Source organism: Chlorocebus sabaeus, chromosome 7 (genome assembly GCF_047675955.1).
Source record: "Chlorocebus sabaeus isolate Y175 chromosome 7, mChlSab1.0.hap1, whole genome shotgun sequence".
Lineage (NCBI taxonomy): Eukaryota > Metazoa > Chordata > Mammalia > Primates > Cercopithecidae > Chlorocebus > Chlorocebus sabaeus.
In genome coordinates, this window is record NC_132910.1 from 12745043 (window position 1) to 12771538 (window position 26496).

The following is a 26496-nucleotide window of genomic DNA, read 5'->3' on the forward strand; positions in this document are numbered from 1 at the left end:
ACAAAGTATATATATGTACTGGTTAAAGACCTATCCAAAAGAGGAAATATTTCTAGAAGGTTCATGTATTTATACTTCATTTGACAATTAAAACTTTATTTGAACAGAAGTTTCAGTTGCTCAGCAATGACTAATGCTATCAATAATGACAACTAAATTGAGAACTGTAAATTTCACTGCTGTGCCTTGGGTTAAAATTTTCAATGATGGAATCCTAAATAAGTAACAGTTATTCCTATAATGGGGTATATATTCAGAAGTAATAAATATCTGTCACTATTACCAAAAGACTGTTCTCTGTAGAGCTCAAAAAAGTATTATGCCACAATACATCATTTGTATTTAAAAAGGATCTCTTGTTTAGATGCCACTGCAGATTCTGCTTTTACTGAACAGAAAGGCAGCACCCCATTTCTTTCTTGTAAAGGAGGAAAGTCTTTTATAAAAAAACTCTTTGAAGAAGTTTTGGTAGTTACGTTCAGAGTCAAACACAGCAGCACTTTATTAACAAGGACAGAGTAATATAATCACAAGGAAATACTTCTAAGTCTAAATTAAATGATATATTGGGCAGCATAAAATGAATACTAACAAGGGCAGGCATCTCAATGTGTCTGTCTCACAGCTGTTCAATGTGAAAGCAGTTTGTAAGCAAGGAAAGACAAGAGCAACATTTACACCACAAATTGACTGTAAAATATTTCATTACATTGAGAAAGATAATCAATGGTCAAAATCCATAACCAGAAGGAGACACCATTTGAATATCTATCAATGGGCCAAACAGATCTGTCAGATTTTAATACTGCCTGGTATGCAAACTCAGATACTGATTTCCTCTCTATGTAGGAAACCAATGTTCATGTTCTTGATAATAGTCATTAATCTTTCTGATTGAGACAGTCCAAACCCATCTGACCTCAGAACACTAGGTCTAAGAGTCAACTTCTTACATTGATATATTTTCCTTGAGTTCTTTCCTGGTGCTGTATCAGCATGTTACATAATCTGAAAATGACATGGGGCACAAAGGAGTCATATATATATATAAAAATATGAAAATAATCCCATATTCCAGTATCACATGACAGAAAATTTATGGTTAAATTATTTAAGACATTTACTTTATTTTTCTTGTGGCCATCCATTTAATTAAGTGAAGAACATCAGTGTATTAAGAAGGTCCCTCTTTATCACATGATATTTCTAAGCAGATATTTAGGAATGCTCAGAAGATTCCACTTTCAGTCTCCTAAGGCCTCCTAAGACATAATTTAAAGTGGGACTTGAACAGAAACAAGTATCTTCAGACTCCAGCTGAAATCGTAGAAATAGTTTCTGTTTAAATCCTGGGAAACCTTAGATAAGGTATGTGAAACTGAAAAAAGATTGAATCAGCACACACAGATAAAGGATACAACAGATACCAAGATGGGTAAATGCCCAATTATTTTCAGTCCTCATAATCTGTACAAAGCTATGAGGCAACCAGTAGGCCACATCTCACTAGGTAGACTTTGAGGAAGATGTTTCCCTATTTGAAACACAAGAAATTATGAAAATATGGAGATGAAGAGGGAGCAGTTCTGTGCTTCTTGCTGTGTTACCTTTATTATATTCCTAGTGTCACTGAGACTAGTTTAAAAACAGCCTGCAACAAGAATATTCTCATCACCAGCCACCTTTTCCACCTTTCTTCTTTTTCTGTTGCTGTTTCTTTTTTGTTGCTGGAGCCCCTGCAGGTTTCTGGTGTCTTGGGGGTATGATGTTACTTGTAGAGGCAGATACTGTTGCAGCACTGCCAGGTCTTGGGGAGGTGGGTGGGCTGCTCACAGTTTTACTGGCATCCCTGAAATCATTAGATCAGATCATTTTTGGTCACTCATATATTCAACAAAGGGAGAGTATAAAAATGTATGTATATAGGTTTTACTTATCACACTTAACATTTTCTACTTCTTTTAAGGTAAGCTCCCCAACTCCCTACTGACTTTTCTTTTGAATAACATTTTTACTGTTTTTATTGAAGAAAAGTAAAACATGATACACATGCCAATTTTTAGAAAGCATAGAAAATAAAAAATTTTATTTTTTTGAGACAAGAGTCTTGCTCTGTCCCTCAGGCTGGAGTGCAGTGGTGCCCAGGCTGGAGAGGAGTGGCGCCATCTCAGCTCACTGCAACCTCTGCCTCCTGGGTTCATGTGATCCTTCTGGGTTCATGTGATTCTCCTGCCTCAGCCTCCCAAGTAGCTGGAATTACAGGTGCGCACTACCACACCAGGCTAATTTTTGTATTTTTCATAGAGACAGGGTTTCACCATGTTGGCCAGGCTGGTCTTGAACTTGTAACCTCAGGTGATTTGCCTGCCTTGGCCTCCCAAAGTGCTGGGATTACAGGCGTGAGCCACCGCACCTGGCCAGAAAAAATATTTTAAAAATAACCTCTCATCTACCATACAGAACATATTAACATTTCTAACACTTCTTTCTAGTCATATTATTTATTTACATCTGTTTATCTAGGCATTTATTTAGTTGAATGACTCAGTGTATTTAGTTGCCTTTTGAGACTTTTCTTTAGTTTTTATAATACAAATAGTTTTTACTATATATATTTCACAATATATATTTGATTATATTGTAAATACTTAAAACTATCTGACTGTATTGTAAAAACTAAAGGAAAAACTAGTCTAAAAAGGCAATATATTTTCTTTCATTTACATAAGTGTAGTATAAACATTTATCAAAGATACATCACTACATTTCTCATACTTAACATATATTAAATTCTCACTAGTAGCCTTGAGTCAATCTCAGAAACAATGTATGTTCTAAGTGTCCTCAATTGTGGAGCAATAACTTACAGTTCAGATGAAGCTCCTGCAGTTGCTCCCTGGGTCCCTTTTCCAATCTGATCCTTCTTTTTACCCTTCTTTCTTCCCCGGTAGTAAGAACGTTCTCGCATTGGCAGCCATCTTTCTGGATCTGGGGTGACTTTTGGGTCATAATTCTTAGGCAATTTTCCTGCATAACAATTATAAAGAGAGATGTATCATAATATTTTTGAGATAGTTTGATTTAAACAATGTCTCTAAGCCTGGGAATAAATAACATTAAAATGGAAATGAATTTATTTGAGAAAGTTTAATTTGTATAATCTAGCAGGCAAAATGGCCTTACTTTTTTTTGTTATTATACTGGGATACATGTGCAGAACGTGCAGGTTTGTTACATAGGTATACACGTGCCATGGTTGTTTGCTGCACCCATTAACTGTCATCTACATTAGGTATTTCTCCTAATGCTATCCCTCCCCTCGCCTCCTACCCTGACCCCGCCACAGGCCCGGTATGTGATATTCCCCTGTGTCCACGTGTTCTCATTGTTCAACTCCCACTTGAGTGAGAACATGCAGTGTTTGGTTTTCTGTTCCTGTGTTAGTTTGCTGAGAATGATGGTTTTCAGCTTCATCCATGTCCCTGCAATGGATATGAACTCATCGTTTTTTATGGCTGCATAGTATTCCATGGTATATGTGTACCACATTTTCTCTACCCACTGTATCATTGATGGGCATTTAGGTTGGTTCCAAGTCCTTGCTAATGTGAACAGTGTTGCAATAAACATAAGTGTGCATGTGTCTTTATAATAGAATGACTTATAATCCTTTGGGTATATACCCAGTAATGGGATTGCTGGGTTGAACGGTATTTCTGGTTCTAGGTCCTTGAGGAATTGCCACACTGCCTTCCACAATGGCTAAACTAATTTATAATCCCACCAACAGTATAAAAGTGTTCCTATTTCTCCACATCCTCTCCAGCATCTGTTGTTTCCTCACTTTTTAATGACTGCCATTCTAACTGATGTGAGGTGGTATTTCATTGTGGTTTTGATTTACATTTCTCTAATCACTAGTGATGAGCTTTTCTTCATGTTTCTTGGCCACATAAATGTCTTATTTTGATAAGTGTCTGTTCATATCCTTTGCCCACTTTTTGATGGGGTTATTTGTTTTATTCTTGTAAATTTGTTTGAGTTCTTTGTAGGTTCCAGATATTAGCCTTTTGTCAGATGAGTAGATTGCAAAAATTTTCTCCCATTCTGTAGGCTGCCTGTTCACTCTGATGATAGCTTCTTTTCCTGTGCAGAAGCTCTTTAGTTTAATTAGATCCCATTTGTCAATTCTGGCTTTTGTTGCCATTGCTTTTGCGGTTTTAGTCATGAAGTCCTTGCCTGTGCCTATATCCTGAATGGTATTGCCTAGGTTTTCTTCTAGGGCTTTTATGGTTTTAGGTCTTAGGTTTAAGTCTTTAATCCATCTTGAGTTAATTTTTGTATAAGGTGTAAAGAAGGGGTCCAATTTGTTTTCTGCATATGGCTAGAATCCTTTCCCCATTGCTTTTGTCAGGTTTGTCAAAGATCAGATGGTTGTAGATAGGTGGCATTATTTCTGAGGCCTCTATTCTGTTCCATTTGTCTACATATCTGTTTTGGTACCAGTGTCATGCTGTTTTGGTTACTGTAGCCTTGTAGTAATAGTTTCAAGTCAGGTAGCATGATGCCTCCAGCTTTGTTCTCTTTGCTTAGGACTCTCTTGGCCATACAGGTTCTTTTTTGGTTCCATATGAAATTTAAAGTAGTTTTTTTCTAATTCTGTGAAGAAAGTCAATGGCAGCTTGATGGGGATAGCACTGAATCTATAAATTACTTCGGGCAGTATGGCCATTTTCACGATATTGATTCTTCCTATCCATAAGCATGCAATATTCTTCCACTTGTCTGTGTCCCCTCTTATTTCCTTAAGCAGTGGTTTGTAGTTCTCCTTGAAGAGGTCCTTCACATCCCTTGTTAGTTGTATTCCTAGGTATTTTATTCTTTTGTAGCAATTGTGAATGGGAGTTCACTCATGATTTGGCTCTCTGCTTGTCTATTATTCGTGTACAGGAATGCTGGTGATTTTTGCACATTGATTTTGTGTCCTGAGACTTTGCTGAAGTTGCCTATCAGCTTACGGAGATTTTCGGCTGAGATGATGGGGTTTTCTAAATAAACAATCATGTCATCTGCAAACAAAGACAATTTTACTTCCTTTTTATTTGAATATCCTTTCTTTCTTTCTCTTGCCTGATGGCCCTGGCCAGAACTTCCAATATTATGTTGAATAGGAGTGGTGGGAGAGGGCATCCTTGTCTTGTGCCGGTTTTCAAAGGGAATGCTTCCAGCTTTTGCTCATTCAGTATGATATTGGCTGTGGGCTTGTCATAAATAGTTCTTATTATTTTGAGATACATTCCATCAATACCTAGTTTATTGAGAGTTTTTAGCATGAAGGGGTGTTGAATTTTATCGAAGGGGGAAAAGGCCTTATTTCTCAGCGTGACAAAAAAATTCAGAGGCCATAAAGAAAAAGACTTCACAGATACATCTATATAAAAATTTTAAAATCTTTATTTAGTAAAAAATATATTTCTAAGAAAAAATTTAAAATACAAAGTATATAATAGAAGAGTGGAAAAAATCCTTAATATAAAAGAATTCTTGCCGATCAATATGTAAATCACTCAAAGAAAAATGGACTCAGTTATAATTAAGGTAGGTCAGGAGAAAGGAAAGTAATTCATCTTCTGAACAGATGTTCACCCTCACTAATTAAAAATGAGAAGGGTAAAAAACTCTTATCACACTCGTAAATATTAAAAGCAGTAATACCTAGTGTTGGTGAAATGGTGAGAAGCACTCACCAACACTATATTAGGAGAAGTGTATACTGGTATAGCCTTTGCGGAGAGCAATTTAATCTGACAGCACCATTAGAAATTTATAGACTTCTAGAAATTTATCGTGCAGAAACCCAAGAGATACAAAGTTAAGAAGAGAATATTCTCTGTGACGCTCTTTTTCTTTTTTTTTTTTTAAAGATGGATAGGGCAAGGTATGGGTGGGCTGATATTCTTTAAGACAGTAAAATAACTTAAATGTCTAGCAATGAAGATGACTACATTATAATATGCCCACAGTATAGCAACCTATTCAATTGGGTTAAAAAGTGATGTGCAGGCCAGGCGTAGTGGCTCACACCTGTAATCCCAGCACTTTGGGAGGCCAAGGCCGGCAGATCATGAGGTCAGGAGATCGAGACCATCCTGGCTAACACAGTGAAACCCCGCCTCTACTAAAAATACAAAAAATTAGCTGGGCGTGGTCGCGGGCGCCTGAAGTCCCAGCTACTCGGGAGGCTGACGCAGGAGAATGGCGTGAACCTGGGAGGTGGAACTTGCAGTGAGCTGAGATCGTGCCACTGCACTCCAGCCTGGGCGACAGAGCGAGAAGCCGTCTCAAAATAAATAAATAAATAAAGTGAAGTGCATCTATTAATCTGGAAAAATGTTCTTCACAATTCAGTCTAAAGTGAAGATTAAAACAAATTATATTATGTTCAACTTTCAGTACCTAATGATATATGTTTGATTCTATATATACATATATACACACACAAAAATGTTAAGTAATTGTCTTTGGAAGCATGTTTTTTTTTGGGATGGGGGGACAGGGTCTCACTCTGTTGCCAGGCTGGAGTGCAGTGGTGTGATCTCAACTCATTGCAACCTCGGCCTCCCGGGTTCAGGCGATTCTCCTACCTCTGCCTCCTGAGTAGCTGGGATTACAGGCACGCATGAGTAATGCTCAGCTAATGTTTGTATTTTTAGTAGAGATGGGGTTTCACCATGTTGGTCAGGCTGGAAGCATGAATTCTGGGCAGGGAATTTTACACTCTTTATGCCATTCTATAATGATAGGTATCAACTACCTTTGTTTTTAGAATAAGCATACATCACTTGTAAATTTTAAAAAATATTCATCTGGAAACTATAAAAATAGAAAAGAAAGTAAAATTTTAGGTTATTACCACCTACAGCTATCAGCTGTTTCCTTGCAGTATTACTAATACACAAAACAAATATTAAATGTTTGCCAATTTTCAAGTACTGTGACAAAAGAACCAATAAGACTTCCAGTTAAAGACAGTGAAATGGATACAAACATTAGCTTGTGTACCTTCCTCAAACTCCACTAAAATGGTAATAAAACACATTAAAGGAAGAACAGAAGAAAAGATATTGTCAATAAAATTTTGGTAGCTGGAAAACAGATGGAAGAGTAATAATAAACTTAGCTAAGTCTTGGGAAACCCGTATCCTAAGATGGTAGAGAGCAAAATCAAGAAATAATCTGATTTATATAATAGATTCCTCAAAACCTCAGGAACTTGGGTGGCTCCAAGGATAACATCTGACGAGGTAAAACAAAGCACAGTAATGTCACCCAATTTTTCCAGAGATTAAAGCCACTCCCCAAGCCAATCAATGCACGTTATTTCCCTGGTTAATAATTCAAGGCTGGACACTGACCTACTTGGCCAAATCAGATTAATGAGAAATACTTGCCAAATCTGGAGAGGGCTTCTTTGTTGTGATGAATATAAATGACAAGTATGTGGCCCTGACTGTTTCCAGTATACATTGTATGACTCTAATGGGATTCTGTTTTGTGGACAGCAGAACAAAGAGATAGAAATACTGAGTCAACCAACCTTGATGCTAACATTCCTCTAGACTGCCAACTTTATAAACAGTAAATTTTCTTAAGCTAGTTTGATGGAATTTTGTAGTTATGTGTAGCAGAAACATCATAATGTGTAAGGGCTTACTTTTGTGCCAGGCACCACTCTAAGAACTTTACATGTAGTATCTGATTTACTACTACAAGATATATACTATCATATTCCATTCCACATATGAAAAACTCTGGCAGGTATATTAAATAGCCTGTCCACAGTCAGAGTAAAAGAGGGAACAACAATTTGAATCTAGGCAAACTAGTAAATTGCAATCTTTAAAGTAATAGAATAAAATTAAATGTTAGCTATAGTCAAGATAAAAAGTTTTCAAAGATATAAGAGAGGGCAGTATATTTATGTCCAAATATTTCTATATGGGGCTAAAATCAAACATTTATCTTGTAGAAAATTTATGAAGATTTTTTAATGCCTTACCCTTCTTTTTCTTTTTCTTCTTTTTCAAATCTCCCTGTCTACAAAGAGAAAAAAAAAATCATTACCATCTTTGTGATAAAATATTTATAAAGCATTAAGTAAGCGCTCTGTAAGAGTTAGTTGGGCACTTATCATAAACATGGTTTAAGACTTGGTATCAGCTCACCAAAGCTAACAAACTAGTTAAGATTTGATTCAGGTTAAAGTCCATTAAGCTTCAGATACTATAATTTTTGGAAGGTACTTTAGAAAACAGAGGTGATAATTCGAAAATAGATTGTTTACATTGAAAAATTTTTTTCAGTGGCACACATTAAGTCTATGTAAAAAGTAATTTGCACAAGCATGAATATCTACAATCCCTTGGTAAGTTACTCTATGTTTGGCAAGACTTTAGAGAATAAATTTTTTGCCAGAAGAACACGTGTAGGTCAGATACATGCAAAGAATTATCTCTGGAAGGAGATGCAAAACAAGTTACATTGGTTATGGTCCTGGGAGGGAGGTGGGTAGACACGGATGGAAGACTTTTAACTTACTCTTATACTTTTTTACCTTTCATATTTTAAACCTGTGAGTTTATTAATTTTTTAATGTAAGTAAAATATGTATTAAGTACATTGACCAAAAAAGGCACTAAAAAGGGCATACAAATTAACACTTCAAAATAACTGTCAAGGGCAGGGGGAGGGATAGCATTAGGAGATATACCTAATGTGAATGACGAGTTAATGGATGCAGCACACCAACATGGCTCATGTATACATATGTAACAAACCTGCATGTTGTGCACACATACCCTAGAACTTAAAAGTATAATAATAAAAAAAATAATAATAATAATTGTCAAGCATTCTGAAAGTGGCTGGGAACAGTGGCTCACATCTGTAATCCCAGCACTTTGGGAGGCCAAGGCAGGTATCACCTGACGTCAGGAGTTCCCCATCTCTACTAAAAATACAAAAATTAGCTGGATGTGGCAGTGCGTGCCTGTAATCTCAGCTACTCCGGAGGCTGAGGCAGGAGAATTACATGAACCAAGGAGGCAGAGGTTGTAGTGAGCGAGACTGCACCACTGCACTCCAGCCTGGGTGATGGAGCAAGACTCTTATCTCAAAAAAAAAAAAACATTCTGAAAGCTCTAGTGAACAGAGAAAAACATAAATATACATCTCTCTATATATTCTTATGTGATATAACTCAAGAAATATGAAACAGTGAACTAAAGATGAGACAGCAACAATTCATTCTACAAGTCATTCAATTGTGAAAGTTCCCTCATGATACCCCAAACAAGAAATGTAACATGCTGTTATCTTACTTGAGTGTTTCATCTCTTACCCAGAGTGTGCAATAGTATTCTAAATTGTCTCCCTACAAATTAAACTCCACAGCCATACTAAAATTTCCCAACGGTTCTCTGCTCTTTCTTATTTCTCTGCCTTAGCTCACCCTTTGCCTACCTCGTCCTCATCTTCCTCAGAGTCAACACAATCATCTTCTCCATGAAGCCTTTCCTAACTTCCCACTGTCCTCAGGAAGAAGTGACTATTCCCTCCGGTGTACTCCTCTATGCCCTGTACAATCACAGCAGGTGCAATCTTTATTGCAATTATTGTTTAAATATATTTCCTTCTGCTAGACTCATGTTCCTTTTTTTTTTTTTTAAGACGGAGTCTCACTCTGTCACCCAGGCTGAGTGCAGTGGTGCGATCTTGGCTCACTGCAACCTCCACCTCCTGGGTTCAAGTGACTCTCCTGCCTCAGCCTCCCAAGCAGCTGGGAGTACAGGCGTGTGTCACTACGCCTGGCTACTTTTTGTATTTTTAGTAGAGATGGGGTTTCACCATTTGTCCAGGCTGGTTTCGAACTCCTGACCTCAAGTAATCCACCTGCCTCGGCCTCCCAAAGTGCTGGGATTACAGGCATGAGCCACCACGTCAGGGCTCAAGTTCTTTTGAGAGCAAGTGCCATGATTTATTTTCTGATCAACACCTAGCGTAAACCTATCACATAGTGTATTGTTAAAAGAAACTAAACCTTTGCATCCAAAAGTTAGTATAACAAAATACTAACTTTTAGTAAGATAAAGAGCACTAGTAATGCCTACTGAAAATACTATTTTTAAACTTAAAAGCTTAAAAATTCAACGTATATCTTAATGATTGTCTAAGAAAAAAGAGAAAGTCAGGTGCGGTGGCTCACGCCTGTAATCCCAGCACTTTGGGAGGCTGAGGCGGGTGGATCACCTGAGGTCAGGAGTTTAAGACCAGCCTGACATGGTGAAACCCTGTCTCTACTAAAAATACAAAAATTAGCCAGACGTGGTGGCGGGTGCCTGTAGTCCCAGCTACTCAGGAGGCTGAGGCAGGAGAATCGCTTGAATCCAGGAGGCAGAGGTTGCAGTGAGCTGAGATTGTACCATTGCACTCCAGCCTGGGCAAGACTGTCTCAAAAAAGAAAACAAACAAACAACAACAACAAAAAAGAAAGATTATTTTAAAAAAAACTTTTAAAGATGGGGGTCTTTCTCTGTCACTCAGGCTGGGGTGCAGTGACGCAATCACTGCTCACTGGAGCCTCAAACTCCTGGGCTCAGGCGATCATCCCGCCTCAGCCTCCAAGTAATTGGAACTAGAGTCAAATGCCACTATGCCAGGCTAAAGAAGGAACTGTGTGTTCTTAGTTGTTACCCAACCCTGTCTGGTGAAGAAAAAAAAAAACAGTAAACATACTTAATTGAAAATCCATTTAAGAACTCCAACTGAATTTATAATTGTAAGATGAAATGGAATTTGGAACAATGTAACCTCTTTGAGATTCCAATTCCTTATTAAAAGTTTTGGAAGTTATTATGAGAACGACAATGCTTTTTATGAAATGCAGAGTTTGTTAGGAAGAAATCAGTCACTGTTGCTGAGTTTTTTTTTAAGTTAGGGAAAAATTTAGATTTCAAAAGGCATTCAAAAAAGGAGAAAGTAATAAAAACTTATGAAAGTCACAAAGCTAAGGAAATGTTTTATCTTCTCCATGCTCTATTCATTCTGAGTCAAAAGTAAAATCTTAAAACATTTTACTGTAGGTCTCTAACTATATTTTTAAGATGACAATGGAACAAACAAGAGTCAAAATCTGACTTCTTCTAAGTAAATGAAACCGACTAACCTTTTCTTCAAATCAGCAAAATAAATCATATACTAAATTATGTACTAAATATACAACAATAACTTATAGGTAAAAAAAGGCACATCCAGCCTATAGAGTGTTTAAAAAGGATGAAATATGTCCACATTTTAGTATGTGGAAAGATCTCTAAAACCCATTAAATAAAAGCAAGTTGGAAAACACTAAGTACAGTACAATTTTCCTTCTATAAAAAACAACTGGCTATAGCTCAGCACTTTGGGAGGCCGAGGTGGGTGGATCACTTGAGGTCAGGAGTTCAAGACCAACCTGGCCAACAGGGTAAAACCCTGTCTCTACTAAATATACAAAAATTAGCCTGTAGTCCCAGCTACTCAGGAGGCTGAGGCAGAATTGCTTGAACCTGGAAGGCGGAGGCTGCGGTGAGCCAAGATTGTGCCACTGTACTCCAGCCTGGGAGACAGGAAGACTCTGTCTCAACAAACAAACAAACAAATAAGAAACTAAATAAGAAAAAATAAACTAATCTAAAAAAAAAATTCGTAAACCACCTGTGTGTGTAAACACAAAGAAAAATTTCTGGAATAATAGATTAAATTAATACCAGAGGAGGCCGGGCGCGGTGGCTCAAGCCTGTAATCCCAGCACTTTGGGAGGCCGAGACGGGCGGATCACGAGGTCAGGAGATCGAGACCATCCTGGCTAACACGGTGAAACCCCGTCTCTACTAAAAAAAAAAAATACAAAAAACTAGCCGGGCGAGGTGGCGGGCGCCTGTAGTCCCAGCTACTCCGGAGGCTGAGGCAGGAGAATGGCGTAAACCCGGGAGGCGGAGCTTGCAGTGAGCTGAGATCCGGCCACTGCAGTCCAGCCCGGGCTACAGAGCAAGACTCCGTCTCAAAAAAAAAAAAAAAAAAAAAAAAATACCAGAGGTTAATTTTGGGCTGAGGGAAAAGGGAAGGAAATAAGGACAAAGAGCTGGGCACAGTGAAAGAAATGGAAAAGAAACAAAGAGAACTAGAACTTTATTCATACAAAATTTCTGTAAGAATATATTTTTTATTCTTTGTCTAATTTAAAATCAGCATTAGAGAATGTTACAACGAAAAATATTACCCTTGTTCCTTTGGTTGACTATCTCCAGTAACTTTTCCACCCTTCTTCCGAATGTACGTAGCACCAGGAGAATTTTCAAGAGCCTCAACATCTACTTTTAGAGACATACTATCTGATGATGGCAAGTGTTTACTAAGACTGTGATAGAACAGGAGTTCAGGAACATAATGTACACAAACACACACATTTATATATATATGTTTGCCAATATATCTATTGACACTGGAAGACTGTCTTTTCTTGATGACCTTCAACAAAAGCAAAAAATGTTCCTAAATCTTCTATACGATAACAATTACAAGCCATATCAATTATATAGTACACACAGTATTCTGAAAGGAGAACATGAGGAGTCATAATCTAATCCTCTATTCCTTAACTCAGTGATGTGGAGCAAGGTGGTGGCTTAATACAAACTCCATTCCAAAACAACTATCAAGTTTATAACTTGAGACTGCTTAGCATCCACCAACCCACCTCAGTTTTAGGAACACACTCTGATGAGAGTAGCACATATGATCCAAGCTCAATAAGGGCATCGAATTTGCGTATCAAGTAACTATTTGAGATAAGCAAGTCACCTAAGTAGTTGAATCCGAAAATAAGATTTCAGAATCATGCAAAACTACCCACATAAAATACGCTTTTTCTTTTCCTTGCTGCTGAACTTGAACTTGGAGGAAAAGACGCTATATCCTTTTGACTTCATTTTTGCTTCTGGATGAAACTGAACCCTAAGTTGGATCCATTGCCGCATTTTTCATCACACTGATCAACAAATTGTCATTTTTTGGTTTTACTAGTTAAAAGGAGGATTTGTTAGTTGCAATTTACAATGGAAAAAGCTTCAGTCAAAACACATATATTAGAAGCTATTTTTCTATTTTGCAGCCATTGCTTATTTCTAATAACTTAATTTGGATCTGGTATACTGAAAAAAATGAATTTGATAATCTAAATAGTATTTCACTTTTAAAATAGTGACGTGTAATACTTCAGTTTGCCTGAATTTTTTCACTACTACCTCTTTATTTTTATGTAAAAACATGCCCTCATAACATTTTACTCTATTGTGCTACTGAGGAGCTGTAAGGAACAACAATCAAAAGGATACGCTTTGGCTTTCTCTGGATCTACAAGTGAGTAAGCAGAAATTAGCTGTGCCAGGGTGTGAATATCTTTCGGATTTTGTCTAAAAGAAGAAATAAGAAAATTACTGAACTGTTTATAAAACTGGAGAAAGTAATATAAACAAGTAACTCTCTCATATCAAGTAGCAGCAATAAATGTGTTATTTCTACAACTCCATGTTTCAGAGCTTACTTCCATAGCTGTTGTAGGTCACTAATTGCCTCCTTCTTCCGCCCATATTTGAGTTTGAAGTTTGCAGCTTCTCTTATCAAGGACAAATGAGCAGGAGATTTGGGCTACAGTTTCAATAAAACGAAAAAAAAAAAAGTTTCAAGCTAAATATCTAGCCAGTAAATGCAGTTATATTCATTAGACCTTTAAGAAATACACCGATGCATTAGATCCCTCATCTTAAGTTTCACTGAATGCCTGAAACAACAAAATCATCCACGTATGTAGAGGAAAGCAGGTGGACAAATTATTAACTGTACAATCACCAATGGATAAATTTGGAAAACAACCTGTATCTATTTGGTGTCTACAACTGGAAACATTTCCCTATAATAATCAAATCTTAAAGATATGCCACTATAGTTCTCAAACATTAATTTAATATAATACTTTCCCAGAGCACTGATACCCTTCCACTGCTAACAGTACTAACAGTATAAAATGCCACCTGCACAGCGTTATGTATAATTTTAAGTTGGATACTGCTTATGCAGAGATCCATACTGGAAATAATGATATTCCTACTAGAGACATGATAAACAACTATTCCATGTATTACTGTTGTACTAATTGCTACCACCCATGGGTTCTCTAGCTATTAAAGATGATCTCTTAAATATGCAATCATGTACTATTATTATTTCTTGAGATTACATAAACAAATACATGTACACATACAGCAAGGAGCTTGAATAAATATAAAGGAGCTATTTTTCTATTTTGCAGCCATTGCTTATTTCTAATAACTTAATTTGGATCTGGTATACTGAAAAAAATGAATTTGATAATCTAAATAGTATTTCACTTTTAAAATAGTGACGTGTAATACTTCAGTTTGCCTGAATTTTTTCACTACTACCTCTTTATTTTTATGTAAAAACATGCCCTCATAACATTTTACTCCATTTGTTTACCTGATGGTTTTGATACCACTGGATAGCTAGTGCGAAGACCTCAATGGCACTATCAATATCTTCTTCATGGCTGTACATGGTAACTAACGCAGACACCTACACAGCCAAAGGTATAAATTAGTGAATCCTCCCTTCACTCCCAGAATACCATTTTTGAAAATAAAAAACACTGAAAAAATAGCGAATAAAGGCTCTCTGTTAGTACCTGATTTATCATGAAAGCTACTCCCTTTAGAGAACATAGTAACTTTACTTCTAGAAATACCATGAACAACCGTGTTTTCCAAATATGAAGGTAGTTATCTGTAAAATAAACCTTTCCTTTAAAGCAGTGCCAGTTCACAAATGGTTTGGTAAGTACAGAAGTTGAGAATAAGCCCTTAGAAATGTTTATACAATAAGACACTGCTGGACATTTAAGTGTACCATCAGTGAGGCATACATAGAGTGGCTGAACTCTCATGATGAATCCCACATGGCATGAGCTGCTTCAAGCCAGTCAAAAGAGTGCCTAGTGTTGCTTAGGGACAGGAAGGAGGCCTACACAGCTGGAGTGGAGGGGGAGGGGGATGATGAGCAGTAGGAGATGAGGATAGAAAGGAAACAAACAGCTGGATCTTTAAGAACAATCAGTAAAACTGACAAATCTCTGGTCAGGCTATTCAGAGGGAAAAAGAAAAAAAGCCATGAATAACCAGTATCAGGAATGAGAGAGGTTCTATAGATATTAAAAGGATAATAAAGAAATACAGTGAAGAACTTTTATGCCAATAAAGTCAGCAACTTAAATGAAATGGATACATTCCTTGAAAGGTAAAATAAGGCCATATATTAAATATTAGAAACATTTAAATTTCAGTCATATACTGTATTTGACTTTAAGGTAAAGTAATTATAGCACAATCCTTACAATATGAATCTTCAAGGGAAAGCACTACCATATTATTACATTTACTGAGTGCCAACTGCACAGAGGCCATGTTAGAGAATGCAAACATGAATAAAACAGCCCCTGTCCAAAAGATGCACTACAGAATTAGTTTATACTATGGAAAAGATGCTTTCACAGCTATATTAATGATTGAAACCTGCAATATTTGAATAATCAGAAAACTAAAAACTAAATTTGTTGGCCACTATTACGAAATTGTTCTAATTTAAAGAAATCACACTGATGAAAATGGTTTAGGCTAAGAAATTCCCTATACAGATCTGAGATTATTTGAGGTTGGCTTTCAGTGATACTGTAAGGCCTAAATAGTGCCTGGCACATTTAACTGAATAAGAAACCAATACCAGAGCAGAGAATGAAATTCAATTTACACCAGACAATTATTACTATTATAATTACTACTCCTACCTTAAAGTGAACACACATTACACATATAAATAAAGTGAATACACATTAGACATATAAATAAATTATCAATTCAACTACTTTTCAATTTTGTAATGTTTTAAACTCACCATGCCTGGTTTATGCTTTAACTCCTCTATGCTTCTTAATATTAGACATGCTTTAGAAATATTACCTTAGGAGAATAAACAAAATCAACATTACATAGAAGAACACATATTATGAAAAAAATACAAGAAATTTTACTTCCTCCCACTACTTTTCCTTAGGAAAGCAACCATAAGTCATATTTTGTAACATCTCTAAACATGTAAGTTTTGGGCCTGGGGATGGTGAACTCTATTCATTTAGAGATAAGGAAATTGAGCTCTAAAGAAATAATATACCTTGCTTAAGTTCACAAAGAAAGTTAATGGCAGAGCTGCTACCAGAAAAGAAGTCTCTTAACTCCCAGTCTGTTGAGTTCTATTTCTTCTTTTTTGGGCTGTAACTTGAAAGTGGGGTCCTTCCCTAAAGGCCTTGAAATATGTTACTATAGATATGAGTGCAATGGAAAATTTCCTATGGTGTTAAATTCTGATTTTGTACTCATTGCAAACCTCAATAACTCAAAATTTTTAGTCTTTAAATAGAAACAAAAAACCATGACAGACTGTCAGGAATTTCAAGATAATAAACCATCCTTGAAAAAATAAACTAAACACACGAGGAGGAAAGATCAAGGAAAGGGCAAAGAAGAGAAGACAGGGCTAAGAATAAGGAAACAGAGACAAGGAAAGTAAAGAAATGAGAATTGGATAAGAGGGAGATCTGCAGTGTGTCTCAACCTTGTTTTCATTATTGCCCTACTAAGGACATTTTAAACATTTTTTCCCTAACTGCCAACTCCTCTCCTTCAACTCATAAAATTTTCATTTCAGCCATTGTAATATTTAAGATTTTTGTGATGAATTGTCACCCCCATCGAAAATCCACACTCTATACCAGAGCTGTTTGACAGAACCTTTTGTGATGATGTAAATGTCCTATATCTGTGCTGTCCAATATTGTAGCCACTAGTTGCACATAGCTACTAAACTTCTAAGATGTGGCTAGCATAATCAAAGAACTGAATTTTAAATTTAACTAATTTAAACTTAAAATAGCTACATGTGGCTAATGACTACCAAACTGGGCAACACAGCTCTAGATATTCAAAGTTAGATCAAAACCACAGACAAAAACACTGGCAGTTTTAAGATTCAAACACATCAGTTCTTGTTAAATTCTATTACCTTTCCCCAAGCCCAAAGACATAGGTGGCAAAGTGTAAAACAAAGTAAGAATGAAGGGCCAAGCTAAGAAATTCTGAAAACTATGATGCAAAGTAGTCATACAAATATTACCAAGTGACAGACATAAGCATTTCTGCATGTGACATACTCAGGCAATTTTAGTAGTATGTATGGTCTTTTGGAACAGAGGAATTCTTTGCTTCAGAACTTTCAAGGCACAGATTGAGAATCATTCTAATAATTTAGGAATAATCTGTGAAAAGGGGCAATTACCTCACTACTAAATCTGTTGGAGATCATACAATCTAGCTGCATGTTTGAAACAGTAATTATTATGCTTTACCATTACACAAAAAACTTAAAATCACATAGTTCACAACTGTAGAATCATTTCAACCATGTTTTCATTAAAATATTTTAACCACGATGAAAACCATAATACCTTGAGAAATTTTCAACTGTGCCATGGTCAGCTTAATTTCAGCCGCATTTTCTGGATGCTGATCTGAATATTCCTAAATTTTTTTAGTTTGGGAAAAAAAAAATCACATTTAATTTACACATCTAATTGTCTACATTACAGTTATTTAACTCAGCTACATAAGATTTTAAATTCAGTTTTAAAATATTAAACTTCTGGCTGCCGGTCAAAATCTTAACTTGGGAAAATTTTTATTCAACACCCACTTTTTTTCTTAAAGGTATGCTCTAAAAGTAAGTGTAATAATGTCAAGTTTTCTGTAAGTCACTAACAGAGAAATCCATCATCCCTTGGCCACGGGATATTGCTTCCAGAACCATCCCGCATTCCAAAACCCAAGGATGCTCAAGTCCCTTATATAAAAGTACAGTATTTGCATGTAACCTACACACGTACTCCTATACATTTTAAATCATTGTTAGATTACTTATAATACCTAATATAATGTAAATGCTATGTATATAGTTGTTATATTATCTAGGGAATAATGATTTTTAAAGTTTGTATATGTTGAGTACAGAGGCAATCATACATTTCCAACCCCAAAATGTGCTTTTTTATTTTTCTGAGGCGGAATCTTGCTCTGTCACCCAGGTTGGAGTATAGTGGCGTGATCTTGGCTCACTGCAACCTCCGCCTGCCAGGTTCAAGTGATTCTCCTGCCTCAGCCTCCCAAGTAGCTGGGATTACAGGAATGTGCCACCATGCCCAGCTAATTTTTTGTATTTTTAGTAGAGATGGGGTTTCACCATGTTGGCAAGGCTGGTCTTGAACTCCTGACCTCAGACGATCGCCTGACTGGGCCTCCCAAAGTGGTGGGATTACAGACGTGAGCCACTACGCCAGGCGACCCCCACAAAAGTTTTTAATCCATGGCTGGTTGAATTCTTGGATGCAAAACTCAAGGATACAAAGTGTCAACTGTAATAAAGATTACTAAATAGATTTTTTTTTTTTGCTGGGGGGAGAGAAGAGGCGGTATCTCTTCACTGAGTGTGCCTGCTAGGCAATTGTGTCTGTCCGGATGATCCTAATCGTACCTGTCCAACTTTCCAATGTAGTTTATATTCAAGAAATTTAAATATGCAATATAATAGCTGGTTTGGGCTGATAAAAACAAAGTCAGTATCTCCATAATTGAGGTTCTGGAGTGGAACTCAGTGGAGATTAGATAATTGCAAAAGAGGTTAAGCATGTTCTAGAATTATACATTGCTCAGGTTATTGCCTGAAACAATCCCCTAACTCAGGTTAAATAGATCTTCAAACAAAACAGCATTCTTTAGCATTTATAACAAGTATTTACATTATAGAAATTTATATAAAACAAAGCTGTAACCCAAGAGTTGACTAAAATGGCACTGAAATTTGTGTAGTGGTACATTTCTAATTAGTTTTCCCATTAAATTTACATGCTTGTAGGTTATTACAACACAATGAAAATGAAACAAGGCTGCAAATGCCTGACACCTCATTCAAGTAATTATTTTACCTGAAGCAGCTCTATTGCTTTTGTGTGCTGCTTTTCACGGCAGAGCTGGGCAGCTTGGATTAACACAGGTAAGAGATGCTCGGGACTTTGGGACTGTAAACTGGCAGATATTTTGCGGCATTGTTCAGCCTAGAAGATACCCAACCCCCACAACAAAAACAAACTGGTTAATGAAATTAAACACTAAATGACCAGAAAGAAAAGAAACATGGGAAAATTAGTTGAAACAAACATTAACCAAAGAACTGCCTAGGATAAGAGAATCAGTTTACAGTATCTATTCTCAATTTTTTCTTGTAAGAAAATGATTTCTATTTATTGAATTTAATCTATGAACTCTAAAAGCCTTTAGTAAAGGAGAAATTCTAAACATTCACTTGGATGCCTAAATTCTAGAACTGTTTAAAAAAATCAAACACATCAAGTGTAAGCATTTGCTTCAAAAACAAAATGCATATGTATTTTTTGTTAAATTATTAAGAATAACTTGACTCAGTTCTAAATAACAGAAACATTACTGCCTCTCGGCTGGGCACAGTGGCTCACACCTGTAATCCCAGGACTTTGGGAGGCTGAGGCAGGCAGATCACGAGGTCAGGATACCAAGACCATCCTGACTAACATGGTAAAACCCCGTCTCTACTAAAAATACAAAAAAATTAGCTGGACGTGGTCATGGGCACCTGTAGTCCCAGCTACTAGGGAGGCTGAGGCAGGAGAATGGTGTGCACCCAGGAGGCGGAGCTTGCAATGAGCCGAGATTGTGCCACTGCCCTCCAGCCTGGGCAACAGAGCGAAACTCAGTCTCCACACACAAAAAAAACAAAAAACAAAAAAAAAATTACTGCCTCTCTCTCTCCCACTAAAACTTCTATTCTAAAAGAGTGTAAAATTAGAATTAGAATGCTTACTGGAGTTAGACTTGACCACCTTAACATTTATAACTTGATGTGATTATACACAGCAAAAATGAAAGATGGGTCTTAAATCTATAATCATGGCCAGCATCTTTGATGATTTTATCTTAATTCAGATTAGAAATAAGGTAATGAGAAAGTTATCTCATTTAAAGGTGTGAATACTGTTTTCTTCCCCTTAAAAGGTGTCAACCCTACACCCTTATAAGAAATTGGGCAAATTACTTGCTTAATAAATAAAATCTATGACATATAACATTCTTTCTTTTTATTAGAGACAGTCTCTCTCTGTCGCCCAGGCTGGAGTGAAATGGCACAATCTCAGCTCACTGTAAACAATTCTTGTGCCTCAGTCTCCAGAGTAGCTGGGACTACAGGCATGCACCACCATGTAGAGACAGGGTTTCGCCATGTTGCTTAGGCTGGTCTTGAACTCTTGAGCTCAAGCAATCCGCCCACTTCAGCCTCCCAAAGTGCTAGGATTACAGGCGTGAGCCATTGTGCCCGGCCAATAATATATATAATATTTTGAGGAAGGAAAAAAATATATTTATGAGTCGACGACAAAATACAAACAAAAACTATAAACAGATTAGACTAATATCCCTATTACTCCTCATACACCATATTACAAAAGGTTTAGCCATGACACCAAAGGTAATTACCCACCTGGTTTGTGTACATAGCAAGTAAAGCTTTGTTAAATTCTATAGCTTGTAGTTGTTTCTTGGAAAGTTTAAACTCTACTCCTTCCGCATTGGTTAATTTCACTTTCTTCTTGGAGTCAAAGACATTTTGGTCCTAACAAAAAAAGTTTATCCACCATTAACAGAATCTCAGATTTCAACTTATTCCTTTTTTTATTAACTTTATATAAATACAGCAGGAGAGCTTGAATCTATCTACCTGACTGGGGTGCCTAAGCTAATAAGATGCACTCTTGGTTCACAGAAGTAAACAAAATCTCTGCAGTTCAAATCTACTTGTATACACAGTTATCCCAGAATCTACGCCCACTCCTTTTAGAGCCTTCTCAAAGGAGGCTTCCTAGGTATAAAAAGGTTTAACAAGTGCACTGCTTTAAAGAAATGGAGAACAAGATTTCTGTTTTATTTTTCCACTATTAATTGCTTGTTTTGAGCTTTCTGAAGGAAAAAAGGGACAGCACAAATTGCAGTGTATTAGGACTACAAAAATACCTAATTTGACAATTCCTACAAGCTATGCCCTCTAGAATTTAGATGATAAATAAAAAGTAACTCACTTCTCTTCAAAATACAGGCATATCTTGGAGATATTTCGGGTTTGGTTCCAGACCACCGTGATAAAGCAAATATTACAATAGAAGGAGTCACAAATTTTTTGGTTTCCCAGTGCATATAAAAGTTGTTTATACTATATTGAAGTCTATTAAGTGTGCAACAGCATTATGTCTGAAAACAAGTACATACCTTTTTTTTTTTTTGAGACGGAGTCTGTGTCTGACACCCAGGTTGGAGTGCAGTGGTGTGGTCTCAGTTCACTGCGAGTTCTGCCTCCCGGGTTCACGCCACTCTCCTGCCTCAGCCTCCCAAGCAGCTGGGACTACAGGCGCCTGCCACCACACCTGGCTAATTTGTTGTATTTTTAGTAGAGACGGGGTTTCACCTGTTAGCCAGGATGGTCTTGATCTCCTGACCTCGTGATCCACCCACCTTGGCCTCCCAAAGTGCTGGGATTACAGGCGTGAGCCACCATGCCCGGCCCAGTACATACCTTTTTTTAAAAATACTTCAATGCTAAAAAATACTGATACAGAGATATGAAATGGACACATGCTGCTAAAAAAAAAAGATACCAACATCGCTAGGCAAAGTGGCTCACGCCTGTAATCCCAGCACTTTGGGAGGCAGAGGTGTGTGGATCACCTGAGGCCAAGAGATCAAGACCATCCAGGCCAACATGGTGAAACCCCGTCTCTACTAAAAATATAAAAATTAGCTGTGTGTGGTGGCACATGCCTGTACTCCCAGCTACTCGGCAGGCTGAGGCAGGCGAATTGCTTGAACCTGGAGGTTGCAGAGAGCCAAGATCCCACCACTGCACTTCAGCCTGGGCAACAGAGTGAGACTCCATCTCAAAAAAAAAAAAAAAAAAAAATGGAGCCAACAGACATGCTCAACACAGGATTGCCACAAACCTTAAGTATGTGAAAAACTTACAAAGTGTAATAAAGTAAAGCACAATAAAACGAAGTATGCCTGTAGTCACTCTGTAAGCAAATCATGAAACATCAGAAACACATCTGTAACCACTTTTGAACCCATTTTTTTTTAGTAGAAAATACTCATGTAACATATCTACTGTTTTTCCTTTCCTAAAGTCCCTTCTTCTTAACCAAGCAAAAGCATAAAGAAGCTCAATTTCTAAAATTCCCATGTAGCGGCACAGTGTTATCTTCCCAAAGAAAGACCTTTTAAGAATTACCGAAAGTCATATACATCTCCAAAAAAAGGGAGAAAACGAAGTCACACTGATTGCATCCTGAGAAGCGCAAACTGAGCATCTGAGTATCTACTACGTGCACAATACTCCAGCTTTGTAAAACAATGTACTTGCAAATACATGATACCACTGTGCTTTTTTAAAACAGGTCTTCTACCAGTTTAAAGACTAAAAGGAAGTGAAGAAATCTAAAATAAATTCTACTTTTTCTTAGTGTTGAGCTCCAAACCAATTTGAAACTATTTTAATGTGCAGCAAGAAACTGCCTTTCATATAAATCAATCCTAAAGAAACCATATTTCCTAGCTAGTTCTCTCACATCACTATTTTAATACTTCAATTAATTGTGCACATCACTGCCAGACTTTTCTTAAACTTGATTTCCAAGGCTCTGATATAATTCAATCTAATCTACTTTTTAAACTATCCAGCAAATACATACTCTCTTCTGTTTCCCCTAGAATCCCAGCAATTTGGGAGGCTGAGGCAGGAGGACTGCTTGAGCCCAGGAGTTAAAAGACCAGTCTGGGCAACATGGCAAGACTCTGTCTCTACAATTTTTTTTTTTTTTAAATTAGCTAGGCATGGTAGTGTGTGCCTGTGGTCTCAACTACTTGGAAGGATTGCCTGAGGCTACAGTGAGTAATATCAGAACCACTGCACTCCAGCCTGGGTGACAGTCTTTAAAAAAAAAAAAAAAGAAAGAAAATACAACATTTTCCATTAAGACTGTTCCTGGCCGGGCATGATGGCTCACACCTGTAATCCCAGCACTTTAGGAGGCTGAGGTGGGCGGATCATGAGGTTAGGAGATCGAGAACATCCTGGCTAACACGGTGGTGAAACCCTGTCTCTACTAAAAAAAAAAAAATTAGCCGGGCTTGGTCAGGGGGCGCCTGTAGTCTCAGCTACTCGGGAGGCTAAGGCAGGAGAATGGCGTGAATCCAGGAGGCAGAGGTTGCAGTGAGCCGAGATCAAGCCACTGCACTCCAGCCTGGGCGAGAGAGCAAGACTCTGTTTCAAAAAAAAAAAAAAAAAAGGGTGTTTCTAATGGTGGCTAAAGACATTAGTACAGTACTCTAAGTTAGAGTGCTTATATATATATTTGTAATATTTTACATTGGATGGGGTGTGGGGGAGGAGAAAGAGCACCTGTCTATACCCCCTAAAAAAAGAAAACCCAAGAAAAAATTATATAAAGAACACTTTCACATTCAGATTCCACAGATGAAGAAATCATATAAAACATGCATATACTTAAAGTTTAAAAGCCCCAATAATTTATATCTTTTACAAAGAGAGAGTCTCTATATTATTATACACTGGGAAAAGGGGAGGATCTTAAAAACTCTAGGATCTACTACAAAAAGTTTTATTACTCAAATATACCTGGCAGCATCATTATCGTTAGGAGAGTTAAGTAATATTCTCCATTGCGATTTTGCTACAACTGGACTTTTTTCATCATGTTAAAAAGAACTCCTAGAACAAAACTAAAACTAAGGTGATGAGCTTTCAGGGTAAAATATATCTGTAAGGAAAGCCATGAATATTCCATACCTTGTTAATGGTAATGATGTTATTTGCAATTACAGCTAGTAATCCCACATCTGTTGGTCTGTGAACAACAAGCAACAGTCAAAACCAAACAAACCTTTAAAAAGAACCCTATCCCTATAAAAGATACTTCCTTTTAATAACTCACTTTAGTTTTATTATTTGATTGTAAAGTTGCAAAGCCTCCTCTGTTCGACCCTGAAGCTGCAGAATATAGGCCATCTGACCATGAATGATGGCCAGTTCTGCCTGTGGGTCTTCCTCAGTCCCATCCTAAGAGAAAGAAATATTTTTCCCATATAAATTTTCCAAACTGATCTACATATTTACCAAATAACCCAAAAATTCAAAAGAGATACAATCCTAAAGAAGACATAATTTCAGAAATTTTCCTTTAGAGTCAATTCTTTAGAAATTGCCAGCAAGAGAGAAGTTTAAGTGAAAATAGCAAAAAGACTTCAACTTCTAAGAAGTATCTAAAAGAAAAAAAAAAGGCAAAAAGATCCTAGAAAAACACGGTAATAAGTTTAGGAATACCATTTATTGATCATTATCATCCTCTAAAGCCCAAGAATTAAAAAACCTAAGTAAAAAACCAGCATGCAAGTATATCTTTTTATAATGATACCCCTAAATTCTGAAAACATAATTTTCTCATAAAAATCACATTTAAAAATGCTTTTCTCTCTACTCTACTATAACTCTACTATAAAAACTAGAAAATTCCAATTAACACTGTACAAAAAACTTCAAAAGCTGGAACTAATTCTGTACTTTAATCCTATAATTGAACAAATTACGTAATTATAGTAGTAGCTCTCTTAACTGATGCTCCAGATTAATCCACATTTCTCCTCTCCTTCTGAAAAGGCTGTACAATGAATACTCAAGACTAGGAGACAACACTCCTTTAATGACCCAACACTCCTGCTCTCACCTGGTGAGTATCTGCTGACCAGGAGTCAGGTATGTTTGTTTCCAAACCCATTATGCAGTTGTGTTTGATGAGGAAATGATAACACTTAAAAATATTAAAAAGAACTATGGGCTGGGCATGGTGGCTCACACCTGTAATCTCAGTGCTTTAGGAGGCTGAGGTGGGAGGGTCGTTTGAGGCCTGGAGTTGAGACAAGCCTGGGCAACACAGTGAGACCCCCATCTCTACAAAGAAGAAAAGAATTAGCTGGGCATGGTGGCGCTACTCAGGAGGCTGTGGTGAGAGGACTGCTTAAGCCCAGGAGTTTGAGGTTACAGTGACCTATGATCACACCACTGCAATCCAGCCTGGGTGAAACAGCAAGATCCCATCTCAAAAAAAAAAAAGGAGAGAGTTAACTCTGAATGTGTAAAGAGACATATTTCAACATAAATCATGTTGAATACTCAGAAAGATATGGTAAAGGTAAATTCCTAAAGAAAATTATTGTCTAGTTGTGAGCCAAAAAGATTGGTTGTGGTAAGAGATTGGTTAATAACAAAAAAAAAACTTTAAGGACTCTATAATGAAAGTGCTTACCTATTGTATTTAAGATATTGTTATACTTAAAAAGAAAAACCAAAAGTGTAAATTGGGAGTGTTGAATTATGTCACTACATAAGAAATACACATGGAACTTCTATGGGCAGACCAATCCTCAAAGACCTTAGTCCTACATCCTAAAATAGAGGAATAAATTTACATTATATAAATATATAATCAAGTGCTTAAGGTATGCCAAAATTTTTTGTATTGTGATTTCTCACTCTAATAGACTTCATCAAATAACTGATACAAAAGGGTGGTTTCTAGTGTGATTCCTACTTAATCACCATCTTCTAAAGAAAGTCAATAAATAGTACAATGAAGCCTCAGTAATGTTAATAGTCAGAAGTGTAAAATTTTGGTTTAACAATGATGGAATACTTACAGTGTCTTCTGATAAAGAACGGCGACAAAGATCTACAGGAGAAAAAATTGTTTTAAGTAGTATTGCTGGGTAAATCCCATTTCTTTCACTATTCCAAAGAGCAAGATCTAAATTTCTAGGCAGAAGATTCCAAGATAATCATAGTAACAAGCACCTGTGAAATTTATGTTAGCATCAAATATACTACATACATATTATCAGTCTCTTGACTTTCCTAGCTCTTTGGCACTTTTCTTTCATTTGTTGTGTCTATGCTAAAAATATTTGTAAAGTGCATCAAAAAATACAAATGTAGTAAATATTAACTGCAAAAAACCAATTATACAAAAGTATAAAAATAAATAATCCTACCACCCAGAGATAAACACTACTAATATTTCAGTTATTTAGTTTTTAATATTTTTTTTTTGTTTTTAAAGTTGGGGGGTCTCAC

The 26496-nt window shown here is 36.7% G+C and overlaps 1 protein-coding gene across 1 annotated transcript in view; it reads right to left on the reverse strand.

The window, feature by feature from the left end:
• Nucleotides 1–463: 463 nt before the first annotated feature.
• Nucleotides 464–26496, reverse strand: part of SRP72 (signal recognition particle 72) — a 35596-nt gene continuing 9563 nt past the window's right edge. Inside the window, exons 6-19 of the mRNA XM_037989410.2 lie at nt 26064–26095; nt 24305–24429; nt 24160–24217; nt 20785–20916; nt 19199–19327; nt 17669–17741; nt 16063–16127; nt 14596–14691; nt 13643–13746; nt 13434–13511; nt 12320–12457; nt 8060–8097; nt 2868–3027; nt 464–1849 (exon numbers count right to left, since the gene is read on the reverse strand). Of these exons, the coding sequence (XP_037845338.1) occupies nt 1672–1849; nt 2868–3027; nt 8060–8097; nt 12320–12457; nt 13434–13511; nt 13643–13746; nt 14596–14691; nt 16063–16127; nt 17669–17741; nt 19199–19327; nt 20785–20916; nt 24160–24217; nt 24305–24429; nt 26064–26095 (1406 nt within the window). The 3' untranslated portion in view covers nt 464–1671. The remainder of the gene's footprint in view (nt 1850–2867; nt 3028–8059; nt 8098–12319; nt 12458–13433; nt 13512–13642; nt 13747–14595; nt 14692–16062; nt 16128–17668; nt 17742–19198; nt 19328–20784; nt 20917–24159; nt 24218–24304; nt 24430–26063; nt 26096–26496) is intronic.